General features: G+C 37.8%; 3 protein-coding genes across 3 annotated transcripts; all 3 read right to left on the reverse strand.

The window, feature by feature from the left end:
* rab25b (RAB25, member RAS oncogene family b) lies at positions 1-11,771 on the reverse strand. The gene is made up of 5 exons (XM_034112677.1): positions 11,473-11,771; positions 4,133-4,328; positions 1,765-1,958; positions 1,325-1,405; positions 1-791 (listed from the first exon to the last, which is right to left on the reverse strand). Exons 1-5 carry the CDS (start codon positions 11,507-11,509, stop codon positions 673-675), a joined length of 627 nt encoding a protein of 208 aa, XP_033968568.1. The 5' UTR covers positions 11,510-11,771; the 3' UTR covers positions 1-672.
* A 3,118-nt stretch (positions 11,772-14,889) lies between these two features.
* Positions 14,890-17,551, reverse strand: lamtor2 (late endosomal/lysosomal adaptor, MAPK and MTOR activator 2). Its single transcript, XM_034112857.1, has 4 exons — positions 17,311-17,551; positions 16,253-16,415; positions 16,072-16,161; positions 14,890-15,448 (listed from the first exon to the last, which is right to left on the reverse strand). Exons 1-4 carry the CDS (start codon positions 17,376-17,378, stop codon positions 15,392-15,394), a joined length of 378 nt encoding a protein of 125 aa, XP_033968748.1. The 5' UTR covers positions 17,379-17,551; the 3' UTR covers positions 14,890-15,391.
* Positions 17,552-18,044: 493 nt separating this feature from the next.
* On the reverse strand, positions 18,045-23,727 carry ubqln4 (ubiquilin 4). The gene is made up of 7 exons (XM_034112715.1): positions 23,537-23,727; positions 21,825-21,976; positions 21,605-21,747; positions 21,206-21,468; positions 20,181-20,296; positions 19,739-19,892; positions 18,045-19,180 (listed from the first exon to the last, which is right to left on the reverse strand). Exons 1-7 carry the CDS (start codon positions 23,681-23,683, stop codon positions 19,040-19,042), a joined length of 1,116 nt encoding a protein of 371 aa, XP_033968606.1. The 5' UTR covers positions 23,684-23,727; the 3' UTR covers positions 18,045-19,039.
* Between the last annotated feature and the right edge of the window lie 871 nt (positions 23,728-24,598).

Consider the following 24,598-nt stretch of genomic DNA (forward strand, 5'->3'; position numbering starts at 1 on the left):
TGTCTTTATAAATGATTTATTTCTCAACATTCTCATCCTTAATCATAAGCTGAAGCACGCACACACACAGCAGTGACAGCAAGCCTTTTTTGCTTGTGAAGGTTCCTGACTGATTGAAATGACCTGGAAATGGCAGCAGTGATAAGAGCTGGTCGAATTCCCTAAATGTTAAGTAAAGGTGCTTCAACGCTTCCTGTCTTATTTACCTTAGCAGAGAGTACACTGGACCATTCTTTACCAAAGGCACAGAGATAACGCAAGACTAATAGTGTCACCAACCAATAAACATAAAACAGTCATGAGTCATTAACATTTACAATCACCATTATGTATTTGGGTTTCTCCAATTCTGTGCATGGATTATATACAAATATAATCTTGCAGGTAACATGGTTGAGTGTTTTACTTTTGACCTTTGTTCAATAGTCAGCAGAGACTCTTCAAGGATTGATGTTGGTCTCCATATACTGTCATTCACAATCATCTTTTGAATACATCATACAGCCTGTAAAACATGTAAATCAGTCATTTCAAAGCAGCATCTCTTAAGCCAGGACCATTCATTTAGGCACCCGCAGATGCCGTTACCCCGCCTCTCATTGAGATTTTGTGCAGGTTTGTGGCTGAAGGTCACCCGCCCTGAGGCTCCTTGGCTCCTGGAGGACATTGTGGTCAGATGTTCCTGCAGCAGGGCTTCTTGTCCTCTGTGTTTTCTTTTACGGAGCTGTTCAAGGACACAGCACTGATGGAGCCCCGGACCACTTCCTTACTGCTCACCTTCCTGTGAATCTCTGTGGCAGAAAAATAATAGGTATTATACATTTACATTAGGCTAGAATAGAAATATGCTGCAGTGTTCCTAAGCTTTGAGAGGAAAGATAGTCATATGATAATACTATAAAAAAGCCAGACCTTCAGGATCCTACAAAAGTTGAGTGGTAAAAGTGATCAATTACCAACATCAAATTGTTTCTACCTAAGGCAGTGAATCATCTGGCTGCCATGGGACCACCAAAGGTAATTTCATCTTGACCCTTCTAGACCTAGACTTTCTCCAAACCTACTTGAGCTGAGAATATGTACGTATTCATCTAAGGTTACATTTAAGGTCATAGGGAGAGCCCTATTCTGGCATGTTTGAGAACAAATGTGCATCCAGTTCTTCATTTACATGTCTTAGGTGGGTCAAGAGAAATAGGGAAATACATTCAAGGTAGAATAATATGCCTCACTTTGTCCTTCTGCAGATCCGGACATGAACCACACATGCGTGCAACAGCTTTTCACAGAGTGGGAAAAAGTGAAATACTTGAAGCAAAATTACCTTGTAGGACATTGTTGAATGCTGCCTCCACGTTAGTTGACTCCAATGCAGACGTCTCCAGATACAAAAGACCATTCTTTTCTAGATAGCACAAATAAGTGTCAGTTAGTCATTGTCGTTTTCTATCTAGTGTCCCAAAACCACAACATTTCACTGGTGATCCTTTAATATATTATCTTCAAATAAATGGGGGATTTTGGGGTCATCACTGGTCCTCTTCTCTTTCTCTCTTTATTTACAATTAAGAATCAACAAAAGGGGAATTTAGAGTCACCAATGTGAACTTGACTTGAGTCACATTGACAACTTGTACAGTTTGATGAGCAGACACATTTACATTCTCTAGAATCAACATATATTTAGTTTCCAATAGCTAATTATGAACAATGAACATAAAAATACAATGCAGTGAATTTCATCACAGAGGTAACACTTTTTACCGGCATAGTCTTTAGCCTCGTCGATGGGCACAGATCTCTCTGAATCCAGGTCAGTCTTGTTGCCCACCAGCATGACCACAATGTGGGGGTCAGCGTGGTCGTACAGCTCCTTTAGCCAGCGCTCCACGCTCTCATAGGTGAGGTGTTTGGTGATGTCGTAGACCAGCAGGGCTCCAACAGCTCCTCTGTAATACCTGATCAGAGGAGATCGACTTTACAGATACTCCTCATGGGACATTTGATATGTTTATTAGAAGCAGCATTAGCGAGGCAGAGGCAGGCAGATCTTGCAGCTTAAATAGAGCGGCAGATTTAGGAGAATGTGTTTGGTTGGTTGTAAGAGGGACGAGGCGCGTCACCTGTTAATGTATCATTGGTGCTCGAGTTGACTGCCAGCTTGCAGGCTTCTCCCCATTTATGTCTGTTATGCTACATTTAGAGACAGTGTGGCTGCTTGTATAGTTAAATTAAGCTATGTTAACATATTTAATTATTCATTTGGTGTCAGGATTTTGGCCAACTAATGAAATCAATCCAAACATTTGTAGTCATTGTAGCTCTGTTTCTGGTCTCCACCAACTTCTGAAGCAAATTCAGCTCTATCAAAATATTGATAATGGCACATTTAAGCATAGTTCTTTCTTCACTAAGAAGAGTAGTTTCTTCTGCTGTCAACTTAAAATATGTAATGACTGACGATTGCTCTAAAGTCATGAACCAATCAAATACTTTCTTTACAATTACATTTCTGATCCCTTCTTCCAGCAATATAATTAATTCTGCTTAAATAGGTTGTAGCTGCTTGTTACAGCACAAATGGGAAATTCCATGGGAGTGAGAATTTGCGCACTGGAATAAGTCGACAAGTAATTACTCCAAAAAGCCAAGCTGTCAGAAAAGAGCTAATCCGGCAGCGTAGCATATCCTCCGATTCTTCCATGTCTTAACAAAATTGACATGGTACTATTGTTTTACAACCAGCTTCCACACTCTTAATCCTTCTAGTTTAATTAAATGAATTGGTGAATCTGGAGCACCCTCACATAGAGCAAAGACCCGCTCAGGGCTAAGTATTTAAACAAAGGTCTCTGCCCTAACCAGTTCGATTTTGGGACACAATTGTGCCTGTTGGGAACTGACAGAAGACCTTTATATCTACAGTCTGTGCAGGAGACAGGAATGTGCAGGCTGTTTTTCAGGAAATGTACGAGGAAACTAAAGCTCAATACCTGTTCTTATGTGTGTATTGGCCACTAACAGCACCACCTTAGGATGCAGACATACAGGTTGCACAACAACTATGGAGCAAGAAAGCAACTGAAAATGTTGATCTAAAAAAACACAACTGCTTTGAATATCTGTAGGCTTGGTTCTAAAGAGGGAACCAAGGGAGGCTGTGGCGCAGTGGACTAGTGCGTTGGTGTTCGGACCAGGGGAGCACAGGTTCAAACCCCACTGCAGTCAGCATGTCGTTGGGCAAGACACTTCATCCCAAATTGCTCCTGTGGGGATTGTCCACAGTATTGAGTATGTAATTCGCTTTGGATAAAAGCGTCTAACAAGTAACATGTAATGTAAAGAAGTGCAATTTTCAAAGCAGTACATTTGCTAGCATAACTTACATGTATGCTACTTTAGTAATGACTAAACCTGTAAGGGAAATGCATACGATGTTTCTGAAAGTTGCGTTATTAAAACATTTAGGCTTAGTTACTCCCTGTTGCATTAGCCTATTGTTTCCAATAAAGAATTAAGCAGTGGTGCAAAAAACAGTTTGCCAATGATGACTGTGGCTTTACTGAGTCTAGCTATTTCCCTGTTTTCAGTCTTTAAGCTAAGCTAACATAAACTAACTGGGTGCAGCTTCAGATGAAATGTTGTCTCTCTACAGTCCCTGTTTGCCACACAGCCTAAATGGGGCACACAGGCATTGTGTACTACATATTAATGCTGCTAATATAAGAATTGTGTGCTTTTATAATATATTTAATTATCATTATTCTAATTATTTACTTTGTTGTTTTCTTTTGTGTGTGGTTTTATTACATTTTTAGAATTAATCATTTTTGTAATTTTGAAAACTCTAAAATGAAATATTAAAAAAAAACATGAATGCAGCTAGATATCATTGTTAATTACACAAATATTTTAATGACTTTACTGACATGAAATATCCTGAAAATAATACAACCACAAGACGTGTTACAGCATAAATAAAGGGCTATCGGACTCATATTTGGGCAACAATACACAGACATGATGATATTTGTAATAATAAAAAACCTATTATCTACAGTGTGTGTGTGTGGAGGAGTAAACATGTATACACTAATGGATCTATGAGAGCTGTGAGGGTCTTGACACTCACGCAGAAGTGATGGCACGGTATCGCTCCAACCCAGCCGTGTCCCAGATCTGGGCCTTGATAGTGAAGCCGCTGAGCTGCACGGTGCGCGTGCTGAACTCCACCCCGATGGTTGTTCGGCTGTCATGGTTGAACTCGTTTTTGGTGAAGCGGGACAGCAGGTTGCTCTTTCCTACACCAGATTCTCCTATTAGAACCACTGCGGAGGACAGAAAACAGAGTGAACACAAGTGTTTTAATTTGAGATATTTGGTCTCACATGAATTCAACATTTAATAAAATACAAATAAAAGTAAACAGCAAATATTTAATGTTAAACATTTACAAATAAACAAAACAGAGCAGTACATACTGCACGTCAACAGTGAAATATGTATACCTAGAGTATCTCTATTGAATATCGTTTGGTTGTGGCATACTACACTTTGTATTTCTTGGATAAAAGAGACTAGACTAATTTACAAAGCCTAATAATAGCAGATTTAGTTTTTCCAGTTCCTCCTTTACAGTCTTTTTATATTCAAAGCCTTTAGTATAGGCGTGCCTTTCTTTGTTGTTCCATAAATCTTCGTTCTTACCTGTCTGAAACTAGGGTTGATTACACCATGTCCTATTTTATAAAAATAAAAAACAGCACCACACCCTCATTGTAAATAGTTAATGGTTTTAAGCATGCAGCGCAAATAGTGCAATGAGAAGGCATGTTGAGTAAAGTACTGGGGAACAATGTGGTTTGTTGGCCTGAAAGAGACTACACCAGATTATTGATTGGTGAGGAGATAACCGAGGATCATGTGGGGCTGTAGGCTATCCCAGCATGCACTGGTGAGATGCCAATTCTAAAATATGGTGAATTTTGTTTGGTTTATTTTTTTATTTTCACACTGAAGAGTGAAGATGCCAAGTAAAGGAAGCAGAGTAGAAGCAAGATTAAAACCTTCACTCATTGGGGCAGAGATGTGGATTTTACAATCGATATTTGGAAGATTTCATGCAGTTTTCTTTCACCAGGGATGTCTGCATTTGCCTGTAATTTCCTTTGAGTTGGCTAAGAGTATCATTGAAGCTGTGCAGCACAACTATCAGTCATGCATCACTCGTGGTGTGAGTTATTGATGTTTTAGAAACCTATTTCAGCAAAACATTTATGAACTTTCCTAAAGGGGGAGGACATACTTCCCTCTCGGAAAGACTGAAAACCTTTAAGGTAAAAACCTCTCACAAGTAAACCTTTGTTTCAGGAAATAAAACAGTCTCTGAGTGTAAGGTGATTCCAAATCAGACAGAACAAGTTTTGCTGCCACTGCCTTTTATCTTGGTCAGAAGAACCGACCTACTGGGCAAACAGGACGGGAAATAACACAGAAACCCCCTCTGTGCGTTTCAGTGACTAATGTTTGGGTTTCAGTTGTTAGTGGTTGACTCAAAAAGAAAAAAGGCTTGGCCTAATGGGCACAGAATGGGAAAATATGACCACACTGTGAACACATAGCACTGGGATCACTGCACAACTGAATAAGACACAGTCACAGCTTATGGCTCAGGGTGTGAGCTGGTGAATTTAGAGATAATAATCCTACTTCTTGTGACATCTCGACAGCCATTAAGTACAGAGTTAGGGTGTGATGGGATTTGGGAGACATTTTGGAAAATATGCTTTAAATTATTTTCAGAATAGTGATAACACTATCAATATGTGTGTACACTAAACATGTTGCTTAGCATAAATACTGGAAGCAGGGGGAAACAGCTAGTCCATCTCTGTCCAAAATGTTAAAATAAGGTTTAACCGGGAGTTTTATGTCACAAGCTTTTGGAATTAAACAGGGCGAGGCTAGCTGTTTCAAGTGTTTAAGCTAAATTACACCACACATTTTCCTTTAATACAGATGAAACAAATAAGATATAACATGTTAATTAGTGAGCCACATTGGTGCTGGTAGGGGGATTTGTATTTAACCTAAGAGTGTTGATAATTGATTCTTACATATTCTGCACAAGAATACATTTTGCTTTAGCCTTTTGTACTTTGACTTAGTGATTTCAAATCCTGGCTCTTGCTAGCAATGGATTATTTGCTCAAAGGGTTGTTTTACACAACCCAATCATGTTGCAAACACAAAACAAATATTGTAATGGTGGATTTCTACTCTAAATGCACTTATAAATCAATAGTCTTCAAAATATTTGTATTTTTATTTCTTTTCTGAGCGTGACAACAAAATGTCTAACTCAAAATTACAATAAATAGCCTTCTGATTATTGATCTATCAGGACTAGTTATATATCATATCAATGAATGAAGTGATACTTCCAAAACATATTGCATTTATATTTTGTATCTGACTCGTTATAACTACTACTACACATCCTAGAAAAGCAACATCCAATAGAATAATATCCATTTCAATGGATGGAGGATCTGAACTGGTTGTACATTCCCTGAATAAATTGCTGTCTGAGAGCAATCTTACACCAAGACCCATCATAATGTTTACATGCTTTCAAACACATTATCAGCCACACCATTTTTACTGATGAAGGTCATGTTATCTGACGTCAAGTGCCAGAACAGTAACTTAATTGACCTAATAGTGAGACTGTCTTTTAACCGTTTTCCTTTCCACAGTCCAAAAGGAACTTTGACTTCAACTTTTCAAGCCACCCTGAACCAACAATTCCTTAAAATAAACAACACGTCACTAGTTTACTATTCACCTGTCACACAACAACAGACACAAACATGTTTTCCTGACCACCTTCTGACTTGACTCGGCCCCAGTGCTTGATTTACAGTATGTCTAACCTGAAGTCTGCAATTGTGGCAAAGAATGTTTTACAAGTTGTTCTACTTTTGCTTGTTTAAGGTAATTGTTCACTCTGCAGCCAGACCACTACTGCTCTTTCTCTCAGCAGGTGAGGTGAGAAAGCTGCTCTCACCCTCCTCTCCTCCACTACTCAGTAACTTCTTATGCAAACAATACCAACAACTGGTTTCTATGGCGATGCAGGACAAGAGGCCTTCAAGCCTGGTCTGTTGATTCTGAGAAAACTGGGAAGCACTTGATGCAACGCAGGGAGGATTAACCTTTCCTTTTGTTTTGATTTGAATGACCTGCAGGACAGGTAATGTAAGAGAACTGCACTGAAGTCCTGGTGGAAATGTGATTAAGGAGTAGAATCAACAACAAGGTTTCATGCCTCTACAATATTCACATATATTCAAGTGTTCAAAACATTCATTATTGTATTGTTTCTTATCTTTTCTTTAGAAATGCCCAGTTATCTCATTATATACAAATGTTGAGTGGTTGGCAAAACTAAAAAACCCTTGCATAAAATAAACTCACTCCTGCATTGTCCTTACTGTATCACTGTCCCTTAACCTTTGTATAGGCTTACTTTTATTTACTGTTTTACAACTGCTTACATTGCTATGTATGTTTATTACATCTGATTATGAATTTGCACTTATTATCCATCTGTTTATATTATTTTATTTATTTTTCCATTACTGTGTCTGGCACAAAATAATATTATTGTATATGCAATAAAGTTATATTTTTTCGATATATTTTAACTTCTGCCCTATATTTTACGTCTTTAAATGTTATTTTTGCAACTGATTCTCTTAAAGGTGGGGTAGGTAAGTTTGAGAAATCGGCTCGAGATACACTTTTTGTTATATTCCATGGAATGCTCTTAACATCCCGATAGCAATGAATATCTTAAGTGCTTTGACAAAAAATCCATAAAAAAATGTCTGTGGAAGCCGTAGTACTGTAAAAAGCATGACCAATCATTTTAGCCGGCCGGCTAAAATAACTGGATGGCCTACCTGCCTGTCAGCCTTCCATCTGTGCACAAACTTATCTCGTGCCCTCATTGGTCATGTGCGCATTCGTGTGTGTTGGAGGAGGGGCTCTATAAGGAAGTGGCAGATTTTCTCCGGTTGTGTATTTTCAAATTCTAGCGATCTCGAGCCGGTTTCTCAAACTTACCTACCCCACCTTTAAGTTGTTGTGAAGTGATAATAATTAAACTTCTTCCGCAATGTTGCCATGTACAGTATATAGGGGCACGAGAGCATCTGATTTGACTGATTAGTTCTCTGAGCTTTCTGTGAATCACTGGGGGGAATGAAAACCTGCAAGATAACATACCACACACTACGAAGGAGCACTGCAGCAGTGAAAAAAAAATGCAGTTTCATTTTCCAGCTCCACCGTTACTGCATCCATTATTTATTTATTTATTCTTTCCACATTAAAAGAACAGTTTATTCGTTTGGGTAATAGGCTATGCTTATTTGCTTTTATTTAAAGAGTTAACTAGAGAAAATCAAAACCCACCTGTATGATAAATATAAGGCAAGGCAAGGCAAGTTTATTTATATAGCACCTTTCAACACAAGGCAATTCAAGGTGCTTTACAAAAATGAAAGACATTCAGACAAAGGCATTTAAGAACAGTCATTAAAAAGAAAAGATAATAAAAAAATACACGAATAAAAAGTACATGAATAAAAAGTACATGAATAAAAAGTTACAGTGCAGTTTAAGATATGAATAGTTCACTTCACACAGAAGTTCCACTTTACTGATGCCTTTCTTTAAGGTCTTTCCGAACATGAGCTGTGTACGCTTGTATGGCACATACGTCCCGAGCAGCATACACAGAGAAAACCAGCCAGGACAAAGTCCCCAGACACTGATTCCCTGGGGTTACTAGCCCCAAATGTTCATTAACCAAAAACGAAACACAACCGCTCAGTTTCAATTAAAAGCAGCAGCAAAAAGATAAGTCTTCAGCCTGGATTTAAAAGTAGTCAGAGTTGCAGCGGACCTGCAGGTTTCTGGGAGTTTGTTCCAGACATTTGGAGCATAATAACTGAACGCTGCTTCTCCATGTTTAGTTCTGACTCTGGGGACAGAAAGCTGACCAGAAGACCTGAGAGATCTGGATGGTTCATAATTTAGCAGTAGATCAGAAATGTATTTTGGGCCTAAACCATTCAGTGCTCTATAAACCAGCAGCAGTATTTTGAAATCTATTCTTTGACACACAGGAAGCCAGTGTGAAGACCTCAAAACAGGTGTGATGTGATCCACTTTCTTAGTGTTAGTGAGGACTCGAGCAGCAGCGTTCTGAATCAGCTGCAGCTTTCTAATAGATTTTTTAGTGAGACCTGTAAAGACACCATTGCAGTAGTCGAGTCTACTGAAGATAAAAGCATGGACAAGTTTTACCAAATCCTGCTGTGACATTAGTCTTTTAATCCTAGAAATATTCTTTAGGTGATAGTAGGCTGATTTAGTAACAGTTTTAATGTGACTGTTGAAACTCAGGTCAGAGTCCATGACTACACCTAGATTTCTGGCTTCATCTGTTGTTTTGAACATTGCAGACTGAAGCTCAGCGCTAACTTTTATACGATCTGCCTTGGCTCCAAAAACCATTACCTCAGTTTTGTCTTTGTTTAAGACCCCACAACCCACAGGCAGTTAGCTTAGCTTAGCCAAGACTGGAGACTGGGGGGATATGTAGCAACGTCCTGCACATACTAAGGCTCTTTAAAGGCATGCGTTGTTAATTTAACACTCAAGTCTTTGCACAGATTAAACAAATTGGACTTAATGTGTTAAATGCTAGTAATCTTTAACGGTGCTAGAAGGTACATTTTGCCATCTTTGGATAGAGCCAGTTTTTATGCTAAGCTAAACTAAACTACTGCTTTATATTTACTGTAAAAACATAACCGTCTATCTTCTTGTGTAACCTTCAGTAAGACAGCAAAAAAGCATGTTTCCCAAAGTTTTAAAATATGAAGTTATCTTTTTTGTTCCTTTTTAACTAAACCAGAGTAAAGGGTGTTATATGTCGTACTGACTGTACTTCCCCTTACTTTTATAAAAAGGGCTGAGAGATTGTCATCATTACCAGGTGCAGATTACACATATAGATAGAGTCTAGACAGGGCCTGCCACTCTTGGACTGGACTGAGTTTGACTGTTCAGCCCCATCAGGCACTGCAACTCAACCACAGGCTAATCCTCTGCTCCTGCGAGACAGAAAGAATCAAAACATCTGCCAATTGTTTTCTAGATTATTTTATTAATTGTTGGGTCGTTAAAATGTCAGATATTAGTGAAACATGTCCATCCAAGTCCAAGGTGATGTCTATAAATGTCCCAGAGATATGCAGGTTAATATGTTATAAAACAAGGACAAGCAAGAAATATCTTTGTTGAGAGGCAGAACACAGCATATTGTGCCACTTTTGTACTATTAAACTAAATAGTTGGACACGTTTTTTTTCTGTCTACCAAAAGATAAGTTAACTCATCTGTGCAGGTTTACCATTGAAAATATTATTATTGGCCATTTCTGATAGCTTTGACAATAGATACAGACAGGAAATGATATCAAACTCTGAATCTTTTATGATTCTTAAGCTTTTGCTAATTTTGCAGTGGGGCCAGTGCATGTGATGCTGTTTGATGTTTAGGATACCGATTCTTTGGATTTCACATTCACCTGCAGTGCCTCTTATCAGCATGGCAGTTTGTACCCAAATGTCAAACCACCTGAACCAAATCACCTCTCTGAATGACTTTCACTTACATCTGCTAAGAGCCATCTGGTACCTTACCAAGCTGCATATAAGAAATTATTATAGTGCTATGAAGGTTTAGTGCAGAATGAATAAAGTGAGTGGGAGCAGCTGCTTCTTATCAAAGAACAGAGTATAATTTAAGTCTAACACTGTTACAAACTGGATGTGTTCTCTTTTACGAGTGATGAACTATGTTTCTTTGCTGTGACACAGGGTGTTAAACTAGAAACTCTATGCTACAACATTGTTCTGTTGCAAATAAACAGGATTTTAAGTACACATCCTGGTTTGAACAAAATGCGGTGTACTATGCATGCTTCCCATGTACTCCCAGAGAAAAGTGCTGAACCTGCAATGTGATTGTAGTACAATTCAACTTTGTAGTAATAAAACTCACCTTAAAACTTGCCAAACATCAACATGCACCATCTAATCAGCTGACTGAACTGTACATATACATATAAGTTCAGGCGTATAGCTGTATTATCTGTGTTTTACCATGTGTTGTTTTATTATATGGGTTGTAAAATGTTTATTACTAAATATCTATTGCATTTTGTAACCACACCACACATATCCCTGTTCCTAGCATGGAAAACAACCAGGTTACTCATAAACAAGGAAGTATAATTTAAAGGACAAAGGAACATCACAGAACATAAAACCTTTCAAACTTTAGGGATGTATCTGGGGTTTGGATCAAGTAAGCAGGAGAACTTGCACTCACCCTTAAAGACAAAGTTGTAAGCCTCATCTGACCCCATATTCTGTCCATCCAGTGTTGCCGCCCCTCGGTTTACTGCCGTGTCTCCAGCACTCACACACACTCCTGCAGGATGTAAGACGACACTGGCTCTCACCGCAGCCTGCCTCTCAGATCCTCAGGCTTCAGGAAGGAAAAATGGCTGCAGAAATGTTTCAACACATGAATGCCAGTCGCCAGTTTTCTGCCCTTCTGCTAAACTTCCCTATCTGAGGTGATAGAAAGCTGGCTTGTTTGAACAAGACATGCTGAGTGTATCCAGGTTGTTGTGCTGCGGGGGCGGGGCTCCTATCAGGGAGTGGCGGGGCAGCAGCTGAGGGGGCGGGGCTTCCTGCTGGCAGGTTGGACAGGTGGGACAGGTGGGGCAGGTGGGGCAGGTAAGGCTGAGGGCTGCCAGGCGCCTCCTGCTGGACCAATACGAGTACTGCATGCAGGAAGCGGGAAGCAAGTGTATTGCTTCATCACTAAATGAAGCAATACACTAAATCCCAGCATAAACCAGTATGAACATGGTAGGTCTATTATATTGTACAGCAAATACAAATAACTAAAAGCACCTTTGTGTTCACATAGACTGACATCTATTTATATTTTGAGAGATTTATATTTTAGAATTGTTTATTTCTACTCTTTTAATTTGTTATTATGTGCAATGCCTTGTTTCTATGTATGCTGCTGCAACAAAAAATGTTTTCCCAAATTGGGATTAATAAAGTACATCATATCTTATTTTATCTTCAGACTGATATGTCCATCTCATTTAGCCAAGAAAGAGTAATACATTTGTTCTTCATAATTGTCATAATTGTTTTTTTTTAAATCCAGGTCTGTTGTTCCTATTCTCTGTTAAGCCCCAAAGCCCCCGTTGGCGGGTCTTTTTTATTTTTTTTTATTAATTTTTTTTATTTTTATTTTTTTAATTTGGATGGAATGAATACCTATGGTGATGATTCAATGTAATACATCATTTTTATAGTCTGGTACCTGAAAAAGATCAAATGGCACTGATGGAACCAGATGTACCCAAATGTGCCGAAAGCTTATTCCGCCTGGAACTTTTTTTGCTAAACCTCTCTCAAAAGGTCAAATTTAACTTGTTTTGCCTCAATCTTGATACAGGGTACTTATTATATGTTATAGTTTGGATTCCTAAAGCTTTTAGTCTACCATCCCATCATTCAAGGGTGGTTTTCACTATAAGTAATGTTTTTTCTTTAGGCAGAGGTAAGAATTTACCTTTTTTTACTATGTTCCATCTGAATTTACTCTGACTGAGAAAAATCTATATTGATTCTGACACTTCTACATCCAACTCACAGATGTAACCTTGCTTTGATAAAATAAATTATTCATATGTGACCTGCTCTATCGAAATCAGTCGCATTGACCCGAAGACACATTTTGAGTTGTATACACTGTTGGAAAGAGGAGATTCCTAGCTTTCTAATGATATCAAGATTGTTTTTGTACTCCAAATATTAAGCAAAATATGTCACATTATATAATGACTGTCACCGAGTCATCATTTTGAGAAAAAGGCCTTCAAAGTTTCCTCTTCTCTGGAATCCATCGATCTGATTGATTATTAACGGAGCAAATGATCAAAATAGTCCGGAGAGAAAATATTTCCGTTTGGATTACTGGTCTGGGGGAAGCTCGCGAGTGTGTGTGTGTATGTGTGTGTGTGTGTTTGTGTATTTTTGTGTTTGTGTATATTGTGTTTGTTTCCCGGGGAAAACACTCACGAGAAACACCGGCTGTTGTTATGCTTGCTGTGACGTTAAATTACTCCGTTCTCCACTTGTAAATATGCCGTTACAAGCTTCAAAGTTGTATTTATCATCTAAATTTGCCGAAACAAGTTTAATATTCTGAAAGCCAAGACTTTGTTTAATTGAAATCAGATGAAAACAAACTGTAACGGACCCTGCCGTGTTATCTATGATTACTATATGCCTTACATTCATAATTTCAGCCGGAGGGAGGGGGAGCTGCGCTACGGAAGAGCAGATTGCGAGCGAGAGGTGCCTGTCATCTTCCCTTCACAAGCTTCACAAATGTATTTATCGTGTGATTTTGGAAATAAAAGTTTCATATTCTGAAAGCCAAGACTTTGTTTATTTAAAATCAAACAAAACACCCGAACCCCGAAAAAATAGTTTTTTACGCAAATCCACGTTTATTTTTAAATGAGCCGTTGCGACTTCCGACTGATTTCGATAGAGCGGGTCACATATAACCCTTTTAGAAGTGAAGTTGTAGTCATTTGTTTTGGGCATGTCATTTTCGAGCCTGAAACCTGAAAAACAGGCTCGGGGCTTAACAGGCTAAACAACAATTAGTCAGGGATACTCAACTTGCTTTGCCTTGGACCAGTTTTGAACATGACAGGAGGACAGGGTGATATATTGAGGGAAAATATAGTATAATGAAACATTGAAAGGCCCATAATCAATGTTATTTTCAAATGAACTGACTTATTAACATAACTTAACTAGGAATTAGTTTGGCACAAACATTGACACAGTCCCTTTACTGCATTTAATAGTAACATATGCATTTTAGTTGTAAAGGCTTTTGTTTGAGAGTTTAAACAGCATTAAACATAACTTCTTCTATCCTGCAATGACTCAAGTGATTGAATGATTCGTAAACATAAACTATTAACACAAACCATCTCTACAAGTGACCAAAGATCAAGCGTATTAAAGATATTGTGAAAAACACACATTTAAGGATCTGAATATCCTCATTCCTGGGTGGTACTGTGTAGTTCAGTTTAGACTTTTTTTCATGGGGCATACATTTATTTACTAAAATGTTGAATTAAATCTTCTAGTCTATTTTGATGTTTTTTTCATTGTTAATGCACCCTGGCACATAATTAACATTTAAAGCACAAAACGAGTTCCCATTGAGAATGAATGTGGCCAGTGGAAAGTAAATTGAGTATCACTGAATAAGGTCCTTTAAAATGCCTTGTTGAAATAAGCCTTCATTTCTTTCAAATGTATATGACTTTGAGACTTATTTTGATTAATTTAATCAGCCATCTTTCATGTTCCTCCAATTTTCCTTTGCCAAAGAGCTCAAGGTCACTCAAACTGTAGGGAGTTTTAAAGGTTTATGTTTAGGGCCATCAAAGCTTTATAGGCCTCTTTTAGCTCTGTATTGGTTAATTTATCTGTGTCTAACAATGTTGCCATGTTGAAAGTGAAAACTTTTCAATTTAATTTGTACCAAAGAAAACTTCAACTTTGTCAACTTTCAAATCCTTATTCTAAAAATCCAGGTAGACCTGATATTTTAGCTTTAAATTAATCCAAAAGAGTAGCACTCACACCAAGCACCAGTGCAGAGAATAAAAACAAGATAAAAAAGTTAATATGAAACCAAAAGTTGTTTATTTGATAGCTTTGAAACAAAACAAAATGAATAAACTCAACTGCATTGTCCTGAACGTTTTCAGAAACCATTTGACTCCACCGACAGGGTTCAAAGTTTTACATTTTCTGCTTAGTTGCCTGAGCTTAACCTGCAAATGAATGAATCAACCGTAGGAACAGTGGATCGGATCATTTCAGCAGCTGTACACTAAGACTTACTATTAACAATTAATGTGGACTTTCAGAACAGACAATTAGATGAGCACAAGAGTCATAAAGCCGGGCAAATCAATAGAAACTCAATACAACTTAATAGTTTCAATACCATGAATATAAATACACTAACCCCCCTCACTCCAACACACACACTCCCACAAACACTCATAGATATATGCATGTACACAGAATGTTACAGTAGTACATGAAATGCCTGGGTCACATGATGTCTTTTCCCCATGCACACATAGGCAACAGGCAGAGCTTCAGCCGCATCTCCACTATGATGCTGCTACTTGTGTTAATGGTTCCTCCAGGTACAGCACCAGAGCTTCTGCCTGTAAACACAACATACACAGAACAATTTTGACAAAGGCTGCATTCAGATTGACGAGTTATGCTGAACTAGTTTGAGCCTTTGCCTTATGTGTTGTAGTGTAACAAACAAGCTGTAGTATATGGCTTCCTCTATATGACAACATTTCCTTAAAATGTCATGCAAAAAAAGTAAAATATTTGGTCATTTTAACTTCTCAATACTAGTACTTTTTGTAAAAACTTGAGTTTAATTGCCACAAGTTAAGATAACAAATTCCCAGGGGTTGAATTCTTCTCCGGGATCAAAATGAACACTGCAGAAACCCATCATGTTTCTATTTAAAAAGATGAGGGTACACATGGGTATGGGGCTTGCAAACCTCCATCTTTACATATCCCATGGACAGCTTTGTCCAACACGTTCACTTGCTATATTAAGTTATATACACTACTATTGACTATGACATGATGGAGGAAGAGGACCTTCAGCAAAGCCTCGAAAATGCCCTAAGACATGTATGCCATAACAGGGATTATACGAATGATATTGGCAAGTATAACTAATTCCATGGTAGTGAATGCAGGACATTGGTTGTATAGGGAGCGATTATGTGATTTCGGCATCGACTGATGAAAATCTCACCTTGGCTTTAAGCATTCCAAAACCCACTGTCTCTTTGGCGTACATACACAGTAGCAGGTTGGCGACACGGGTGATGGCCACTCTCCCCTCCTGAGAGACAAAACAGTAAGTGAAAATGAGTCCCTATATAAACTATTCATATCACACAAATTCATGACATACCTAAAAAATAATGTCTTACCATACAATCCATGAGAATGAATTTCAGTTTGTCTTCGTTAAAGGCTTGGTGGCCGTTCTTGTCGTAGGCCGCCCAGATGTTGCTAGCAATGGCAGCTGTCACCCGTGCGTCAGTATCCCCGTACCCAGAGTAGGCCAGGAGTGATCCTTCATTATTCAGTAAGCTGGAGAAAAAGCAGAGTTGAAAGTGTCAGTATTGAGAAAATGAACATGTGGAAAAGCTTTAGCATATAATCTCAGTGTACAGATTTTACTCAAACTATCTCTATCAAGCTATCCAACGTGGTTCACTATTTGAATATAAATATATATATTTGTCTTCTTTACTTGCTTGTAAAGTGCTTTGAGTACCAGGAAAAGCGCTATATAAATGTAATGTATTATTATTATTATTTACATCTACCAAATGAACCATAGTGTATAATGCATATGAAGTAGACTAAAATGGCTGAACTATGTCAGTTTGAATGCCAATTTAAAAAACAATGACCGTGTTTATAATAAATAAGAACAACAAATCAAAGGAATCTTTAGAAATGCAGTAAATGGTGAACTGAAACTGATAGATCACAAAAAACTGATAAGGAAATGTATTGATTATAAAAAAATAATTTCAATATATTTTTTAAAAGAATAGCAATGCCACCTCCTCATCTGTACCAATGTAAGGTTTTTCTTTGTGATGGGATATTTAACTTTACATCTTTGTGATTTGAACGAATTGAAAACGTCACCTTTCAAATTATAACAGTGTTGTATATACACAGCAACTACGATCGACTCCAACAATGAGTTAACATTAATCAGTTAATTACAGCCCTACATTTCACATGTAAGGTTTACACAGAGATGCTTAAATATAACATAGCAACTATTTACTACTGAAAAATACATATTGGTTAATAACTAAGATTGTTTTACCTGCTATGGGGGTATTATCTGTTTATCAATATAATACTTAACACTAGAACAATATGTTGAGGGGACTCGTACAACGTTAATAAACCAAATGAACTCACGTAGAAATTAGCATGTCGCTAGCTAGCTAAATGTACTCACAGTGTGCTCTGGACTCCGTTTGTGTTCGCCTGGCTGAGAACCTGCGTTAATGCCTTTGGTCGTAACATAGCTAGCAACTCACTAACATATAACAATGCAAACAACCCGAAACTTAAATTCTTAAATGACTAAACAACTGCGTTTAAACAGTCAAAAACTATTCAACAACACACAGAGTCAGCTGACTGCCTCCTTCCATTTCCGGCTATCTTCCCAATGCATTGTGGGAATTGTAGGCATTGACGGGATTTACTTCCTACTAAAGCTAAATGTCCCAAGTATATTTACTAAAGACACGAGCTGAAATTCAGTTTGGGTAATCCGTTTAAATCCGTGTACCTTTTCCTTTCTTAGACCAGTTTTTGTTGTTTTTGCTCTGTACTTAAATAAATGGCCAGAGGTTAGGAGCGAGGGGCTTGGCGGAGCGCGAGGAGGTTATTCCAAAATAAAAACCCTCGTCTGGTAAAAGCAATTTCATGATAGATTATTGTTTTGAGATATCGTTGGAATTACAAGAGAGATCCCGTTGAGACAGGCTTTAATGCCCTTTCAGAGTGTTGTTTGATAAGATAGAGGTGAACAGCCAACAGTGTGATTTTGGTGACAAAATACGGCAAGCCTTCAATCTGCGGCACAACACCTGATCAATAACAAACTACAACACTGATTTATAGTTACAAAATGTATACTGTATGATTCCTCAGTGAGGACAACAACACTTCTCAGAGATACCATTTGATATGTTAGAACAAAAGAAATCTTTAATAGATGCAAGTGTATTTAGTTCATAGTTGACAGGAAATCACATGACATGAGTAACAGTGGGTGATGTGAATTTTAGGTCAAAGTTAATGTGATCTTAAGGCGATATATTGATTCTGGAATTTCTATTTTAGAACAATTTGTAGACTCAAACAACCAAATGTAAATTGCTGTTTTGGCCCATTCTGCAAAAAATAATCCCTATAAACCCAAAATCCCCGTATGGCATCACTATTGGCAATACAGCCAGAGATATTAAAAGTATGTTTACATCATAGAATTGCAAAATCTCTACCATTTGAAATGTCTCTATCCTCTCATTGCTATAATGTTGTATTTTCCAACCCTTATCCCAATGCTCATTTTACACACCTTTGGTCCTCCTATAATCTGAAAACTATCACTTTCTCATTCTCGTAAAACATTACAAACAAGATTCAGCACTGACAATGTTTTAGGGGAAATTGAAGAAGAACCTGTCAGGTTAAAAAAAACTTAAATGGTGAGATATTTCAATAAATACCAGGAAAGAATATGACAAGAAATGTGTAAACAAGCTCAGAACAAAGACCATCACCCAACCTACTGCAACAACATCCTACATCAAATCTCTTTATATTACTACCCAATTATAATCTGTTAAAATTAAATAATCATATTTCTTGGTAACCTCATGCAGATTTTACTGAATGAGCACTTTTTATGTCAGAAATCCTGTCCCGCTGCACAGTTAGGAATAACTCATTGGTCATTTTACAGTAGCAGTGCTGCCACGGCATTTTAACATCAACAATTCATGTTATAAACCAACAACATCCTTCAAACTCTCTCACTATGATTTACAACTGCATCTAACACGGTGTTAGGTCAGCCTATAAAGTAGGGCCGTCTTCATGTATTTACTATTAATCTACCATGCCAGTCACCAACTCTCACACTTCTCCACCGTCAACCGCACAATAACCAGTTAATTTATAAGTCTCTCGATGGCGGCGTTGAGGTCCCCTCCTGTAGCGTTGAGCGCCTGCAGGTTGGCTGCGCGGTCGACGAAGCCCATGGTGTTGAGCTGCTCTAGCTGGTGCCTGAACCGATCCTCTGGGCCCTGAAGCTGTGAGGAAGGAGAGGAGGCATGAGGTCAGAAACTGCTTATCTACAGAGGGGTACCTTTTATTTAAAATATGTTATTTATTTAGTGAGTGAAGAGATTTTTTCAAATGATTCTGTATACTTATACTAGAACACGCAATATTTTTCTTGTCCAAATACAATCAAACTGACATGAAACACTTTAACAGCTAACTATCAAATTATAAACAAACTCATGTCATATTTTACGTGTTTCAATCTTAACCTTACCAAAAAGGGAAAAGAGCTAATCAACTGTAATTGATTTACAATCCACTGAAATCATAACATGGTTATCATTTGCACCTTATCTGCTTTCACTCACATTTTTGTAATTAAAGTTGTGAGCTTGCTTGCTTATGTAATCATAATAAATATAATGTTACAGCTGTCCATATTGTCGACAGTAACTGTAGGGCAACATATTGCATTAAAAAGGCTGACCAGAAAAAAGAAAAATACAAAACGTATGGAACTGGAATATTCGTGTTGCTCTAATTTTGGAAAACAGAACACTTTTAGGCAATTAGACGAAACATACTGATGGCCCGCCCTCTGAGAACATCTGTAACATCTGCTGCATGAGCTGCTGCTGAGAGGGACTGGATGCTGTTGTCATGGCAGGAGGCTGAGGGTTCACCTGGGGGATGCTGCCCCCTGTGACTGGAGGAACTGTGAGACCTCCAGGAGACAGTCTAAAAGTGGAGAGATAAATGTCAACAACCCAGAAAACTGTGGCAATTCCTGTTGAATTCATCAAAATGTACCGTGACTTGAAATAACCACTACAAATAACAACCAACTTCTAAAACAACAGTTTGTTGGATTTGGCGGCATCTAGTGTTGCAGTGTATCAGATTGGAACCAACTGAATACCCTGAATTTTTCTTTGTCATGATTTCAATTACAGAAGCAATTTTGACTGCCAGATTAAGACAATGATACAGGATTAAAGTATCCTATTAAGAGCATGAAGGTGTTACCTGGACAGGAACCCGGGGGCTTCTGTCTGTAGGGTCTGCAGGCCCTGCTGGATCTGGGTGAGGGCCTGCATGGCTCTGGGGTTGGTCAGCATTGACAGTGTCTCCGGACTCTGAATCTGTTCAACAACAAACATGACACAAGACAAGTCAGTTAAAATCCCAGCAAAATCCTCAGAGATGATACTTTCTATATCTTAGTTTACACAGATAGCAATTTGGATGCATGCATACATTCTCCATAGAGCATTATGAACCCTGGGGAGGCTCTTAAGGTTACCAAGCACCCAGACCTGGTTACGCATAATCTCTTGCATCATTGCAACGGTATAAGATCTGTCGAGGTACTGAATGTTTAAAACGACAAAAACACTGTGAGAGTTGAGGAAGATGCAACTAATGTCTAATTGGACTTGGGATTTAACTCTAAACCCAAATTGTACCATATCTAGTTATACCAGGGATTGTATTCCTTGAAAAAAAGATGCTAATAAAACCAAAGTCTGAAATCATTTTAGACTCATCACCGACATGTGCAAGCAATTTATCGGGGACACCAAAGGTCTAAGATAGAGAAAATATATGATGAAACCAATAACTTAGTAGCCTTACAATGTGATTGAAAACAAACTGCAATGTCAGGAAATGTACAGTCAGAGAAGGGACTGATAAAGGGCCTAGATAATCTTAAACGAGTGGGTGACAGTCTAGTGACAATAAAATTAAAACTCAGGGTTGGAGTTGGAGTTGAGACAAAACGTGCAAGATCGGATTGTTTCACATGTAGCTAGTTTTAAGCTAATATGTAGCCAAATCATTCAAATTATATCCAAAAGCCTGCTCTAATATGATTGGTTTATACTACTCGGACCGCAATTCGAAATCCTGAATGTTTCCGGCACCCACAATTTGTGCCGTTACATTCAGTTTCTACGTGTGAAAGCAGAATCTGTTTATATAGTTAAGATAGCCTAACTACAGCAACTTTTAACACAAGATAAATCTTTGTTTTAGGGCTCAGCACTGACCCGTCTCATGAGCTCAGGGTTGTTGAACATGCTGGAGACATCCGGGTTACTGTCCATGAGATTCTGCATCTGAGGATTGCCTGCTAACACTTGTCTCATCAGGTCTGGGTTGGACATCATGTTTTGGACCATGGGGTTGCCCATCATCTGCGTCAGCATCGTTGGGTTAGACATCAGCTGACTCTGCACCTGCTGCTGCATCTCCATGAAGCTGGACGAACCCATGCCCAGACCCAACAGGCCAGAAAGGTCCCCGAGTCCACCTGAGGAGGAGGAGGAAAGCTGGAGATTAGATACTTGCAGGAATACAAACCTGTTGATTATTGGAACAAAAATATATTTTAGGTTTGATTAGACCTCCCAAAAGTGTTTTTACATTTCTAAATGTATAAATCTTACCCATTGGATTAGCAGTTTGTGTTGGAGTCTGACTCATGCCACCCTCTGCTCTGTCCGCTACAGTGGGGTTTGTGGTGATGCTGCTGTAACTTGGAGGGTTTCCATAATTGGAACTTGTCTGAGATGGGCCATCACCTGTTGATCTACAGACAGAGAGCAACCATTAAATAAAACGTTCACAAGGTGTTAGCTTTGTCACCCGCACACAAATTGTACCTACTTTGGGACAGTCTTGATGACAAGATGAACAGTTAACCCGTCTTTGATACCGTGCTGCTTTAAAGGATCACCATCCTTCAGAATCTTTCCAGCAAATATCAACACCAGCTGGTCCTGCTGGGCCTCAAACTTTTTGGATACCTCCTGTTTGAACTGGACAAATAAAACAAAAGCAAGTGAGCAACTCCTCTTCAGTCCCTAAACAAATGTTGAGTAGTTGTTAAGTTAAATATATTATCAACTGCATTAATATGTATCGCGTGGCCCTGTTTTGAAGAGGGATGCTTTTTCAAAATCTAGTTGTAAAACCTTTATTATTTATAATATTTGTTTGTATTGTGCACACATTTAGCTAACTAGGAACGGATAGTATTCTTGTAAACTGGTTGGTTAATGATATCGGCAAAATATAAAATAAACTGCCAGTGTGCAGAAGATCTAAAAACCAGATGATAAATCTCCCCAGATCAATGTACTCCCAATACAAATAGAATATTACTAATCTGTTTTCGATTAATTGATTTGTCGTACTTTATTAATGTTATTGCTGTAGCAACTAAACTCCCAATTGATGTAACATTTAGAGGCTAAGCTTTTTTCACGGTGTCAATTGTTATTGTTTTTCCAATAAGTATTTTTTAACTTTGTTTTATTAGGTGCTGTATGAATAAACTATAATTATGTATATATATTATTATATTTTAAACTGTTGTGTGTTTTTTCGTTTTTGTTTGATAGTTCCAGACCCACATTTTTTTTCTTTCTTTCTTGGGGCCACAAGAGGGATAGTTTTTGCTTAATTTTCACAGATTGGGTGATTATTATCAGTACAACCAGAGAGTAGGAATACTCGGTCACAAGTAAAAGTCCTGCAATCAAAATGTTACTCAAGTAAAAATTGAAAAGTATTAGCATCAAAATATACTTAAATTCCCAAAAAAGTAAAAGTACTCATTATGCAGATTGGAATCATATATATGTTTTACTTTAAAGTATTGATGCATTCAAGTGTTATCAGAGCTGGTGGAGCATGTTTTAAATACGTTTGTATACTGCAAGGTAGCTTGTTAATTTACTCAGGTGTCACTAAAGTATTATTTAAGTATTATTTATGTGGTGGAGTAAAAGCACACGAAATACCTCTGAATTGTAGTGGAGTAGAAGTACAGAGTAGCAAATGTAAATACTCAACTAAAGTACAAGTCACTGAAAATGTAAGCAAGTACAGTACTTTAGTACATTTTCTTAGTAACTTTACACTAGTGTCAGTAACTTTTTTTAGTAATATTGGTCAACAGCACCACACCCAGATACATGTCAATGGGCTAATGTAAGATAACATGAACGCATTATCTCTTCAGAACAAACTAAACAACGATTGGTTTCACAGCAGTTTCATTGTTATAATGAATAAGCCGTTATACGACGTCAGTGTCGAAATTAGCCAAATATGGTTAGCTCTTATCTGCTAATCATACGCAGGTCCACCGTCGTAGGAAATATTTAAACGTTTATTTCGCACCAGGATTTTTGAAATTAGTATTATAGTAATATAGTAAACATTTTTGAGACCACGAAAATAGATTTTATAACGTAACTCGCTGCTGGGTAGTTAATTAAAAATACGTTTTGACCTTTCCTCGGATGTCTACGAGTAAACGCGTGATGACGGGTGCATGATTTCTACAGCCGGTTTTTAAAAAGCTCTGTTACCTCTGAGACAGAAGAGTCCTCCGATATAGAAATGTCCTCTTTTCCATTGGGGGTTTTGACAGTGATCACCATCATAGATCCTCCTGAAGCAACAGTGTTATCCATGTTGTCATCCTCCGTGCGATCTGTGTTGCTATTGTCGGCCATCTTTACTACTGCTTCTTCTTCTGTGTTACTTCCGGTGCAGTTGAAGCCACCACCCATCGGTCTCGGTCTTCACAATAAACACCGTTGCATATTTGGGATATATTTATTGTCATGAATAAAATAAAAAACGTTTTTGGTTACTTGGTATACTTTTATATATATCTTTTTTTTTCTTTTACATACAAATCTGATTCCTTGAGTTCTTAAAATAAGGTAGGTAGGTAATAAACACATAAGAAAAAAGTTAAACTGGTAAAAAATACAAAAATTGCCATAAAAACAACAAATACAAACAATACAAAAAGTTTGTAATTACATTTAAATTATTTAAAAAAATGATATGTATGTAATGTAATGTAATGTAATGATACAGATAAAAAGTGCAGTCATCAACATAATGTCCTGAAGTGCAAATAAAAACCATTAACTAAAATGTTACTTGTACTAAAGTGTGATATGGAAAATGTACTACTTCTAGTTCTAAGTATTCAAAGTAAAAATGGTCAATGCTGAAAAATGCCCCCTTTAATTTTTCAGATATTTCTATATAATCTAGACCAGTGTTTCTCAAACTTTTTCATACCAAGGACCACTTAACCAATAAAAAAACACTCGCGGACCACCTAACTCCATAAATATCCCAAAACACATCCTTTTTTCTAGAACAGATTACAAATCGCCTGAAAATGGTTCAAACAGGTGGCAACATCTGTGACGAAGGTCGAATGTTAAACTCGCTCCATTGCGGAGATATTCCCGCGAGAGTGCGGAAAACTTAAATTTATTTATTTATTTCAAATGTGAAATTGTACCAATATACTCACGGACCACTAGGGGGCGCTCACGGACCACACTTTGAGAAGCACTGATCGAGACAATAAATGTAGGCCTTTATATTGTCTCCCACTTGAATAA

This window comes from Trematomus bernacchii, unplaced genomic scaffold, assembly GCF_902827165.1.
Source record: "Trematomus bernacchii unplaced genomic scaffold, fTreBer1.1, whole genome shotgun sequence".
NCBI lineage: Eukaryota > Metazoa > Chordata > Actinopteri > Perciformes > Nototheniidae > Trematomus > Trematomus bernacchii.

What these genes read in the sequence shown, in the direction of transcription:
- rab25b (XM_034112677.1), bottom strand. Translation starts at nt 11,509, where the DNA reads ATGGGGTCAGATGAGGCTTACAACTTTGTCTTTAAGG. An exon ending in TACCGTGCCATCACTTCTGC is followed by an intron (nt 1,959 to 4,132) that starts GTGAGTGTCAAG and finishes TCCTCTGATCAG; the next exon opens with GTATTACAGAGGAGCTGTTG. An exon ending in CGAGGCTAAAGACTATGCCG is followed by an intron (nt 1,406 to 1,764) that starts GTAAAAAGTGTT and finishes TGTGCTATCTAG; the next exon opens with AAAAGAATGGTCTTTTGTAT.
- lamtor2 (XM_034112857.1), bottom strand. Translation starts at nt 17,378, where the DNA reads ATGTTACGACCAAAGGCATTAACGCAGGTTCTCAGCCAGGCGAACACA. An exon ending in TCATTCTCATGGATTGTATG is followed by an intron (nt 16,162 to 16,252) that starts GTAAGACATTAT and finishes TTTGTCTCTCAG; the next exon opens with GAGGGGAGAGTGGCCATCAC. An exon ending in TTGGAATGCTTAAAGCCAAG is followed by an intron (nt 15,449 to 16,071) that starts GTGAGATTTTCA and finishes TTGTGTTTACAG; the next exon opens with GCAGAAGCTCTGGTGCTGTA.
- ubqln4 (XM_034112715.1), bottom strand. Translation starts at nt 23,683, where the DNA reads ATGGCCGACAATAGCAACACAGATCGCACGGAGGATGACAACATGGAT. An exon ending in GTCATCAAGACTGTCCCAAA is followed by an intron (nt 21,748 to 21,824) that starts GTAGGTACAATT and finishes CTCTGTCTGTAG; the next exon opens with ATCAACAGGTGATGGCCCAT. An exon ending in GCCCCCGGGTTCCTGTCCAG is followed by an intron (nt 19,893 to 20,180) that starts GTAACACCTTCA and finishes CTCCACTTTTAG; the next exon opens with ACTGTCTCCTGGAGGTCTCA.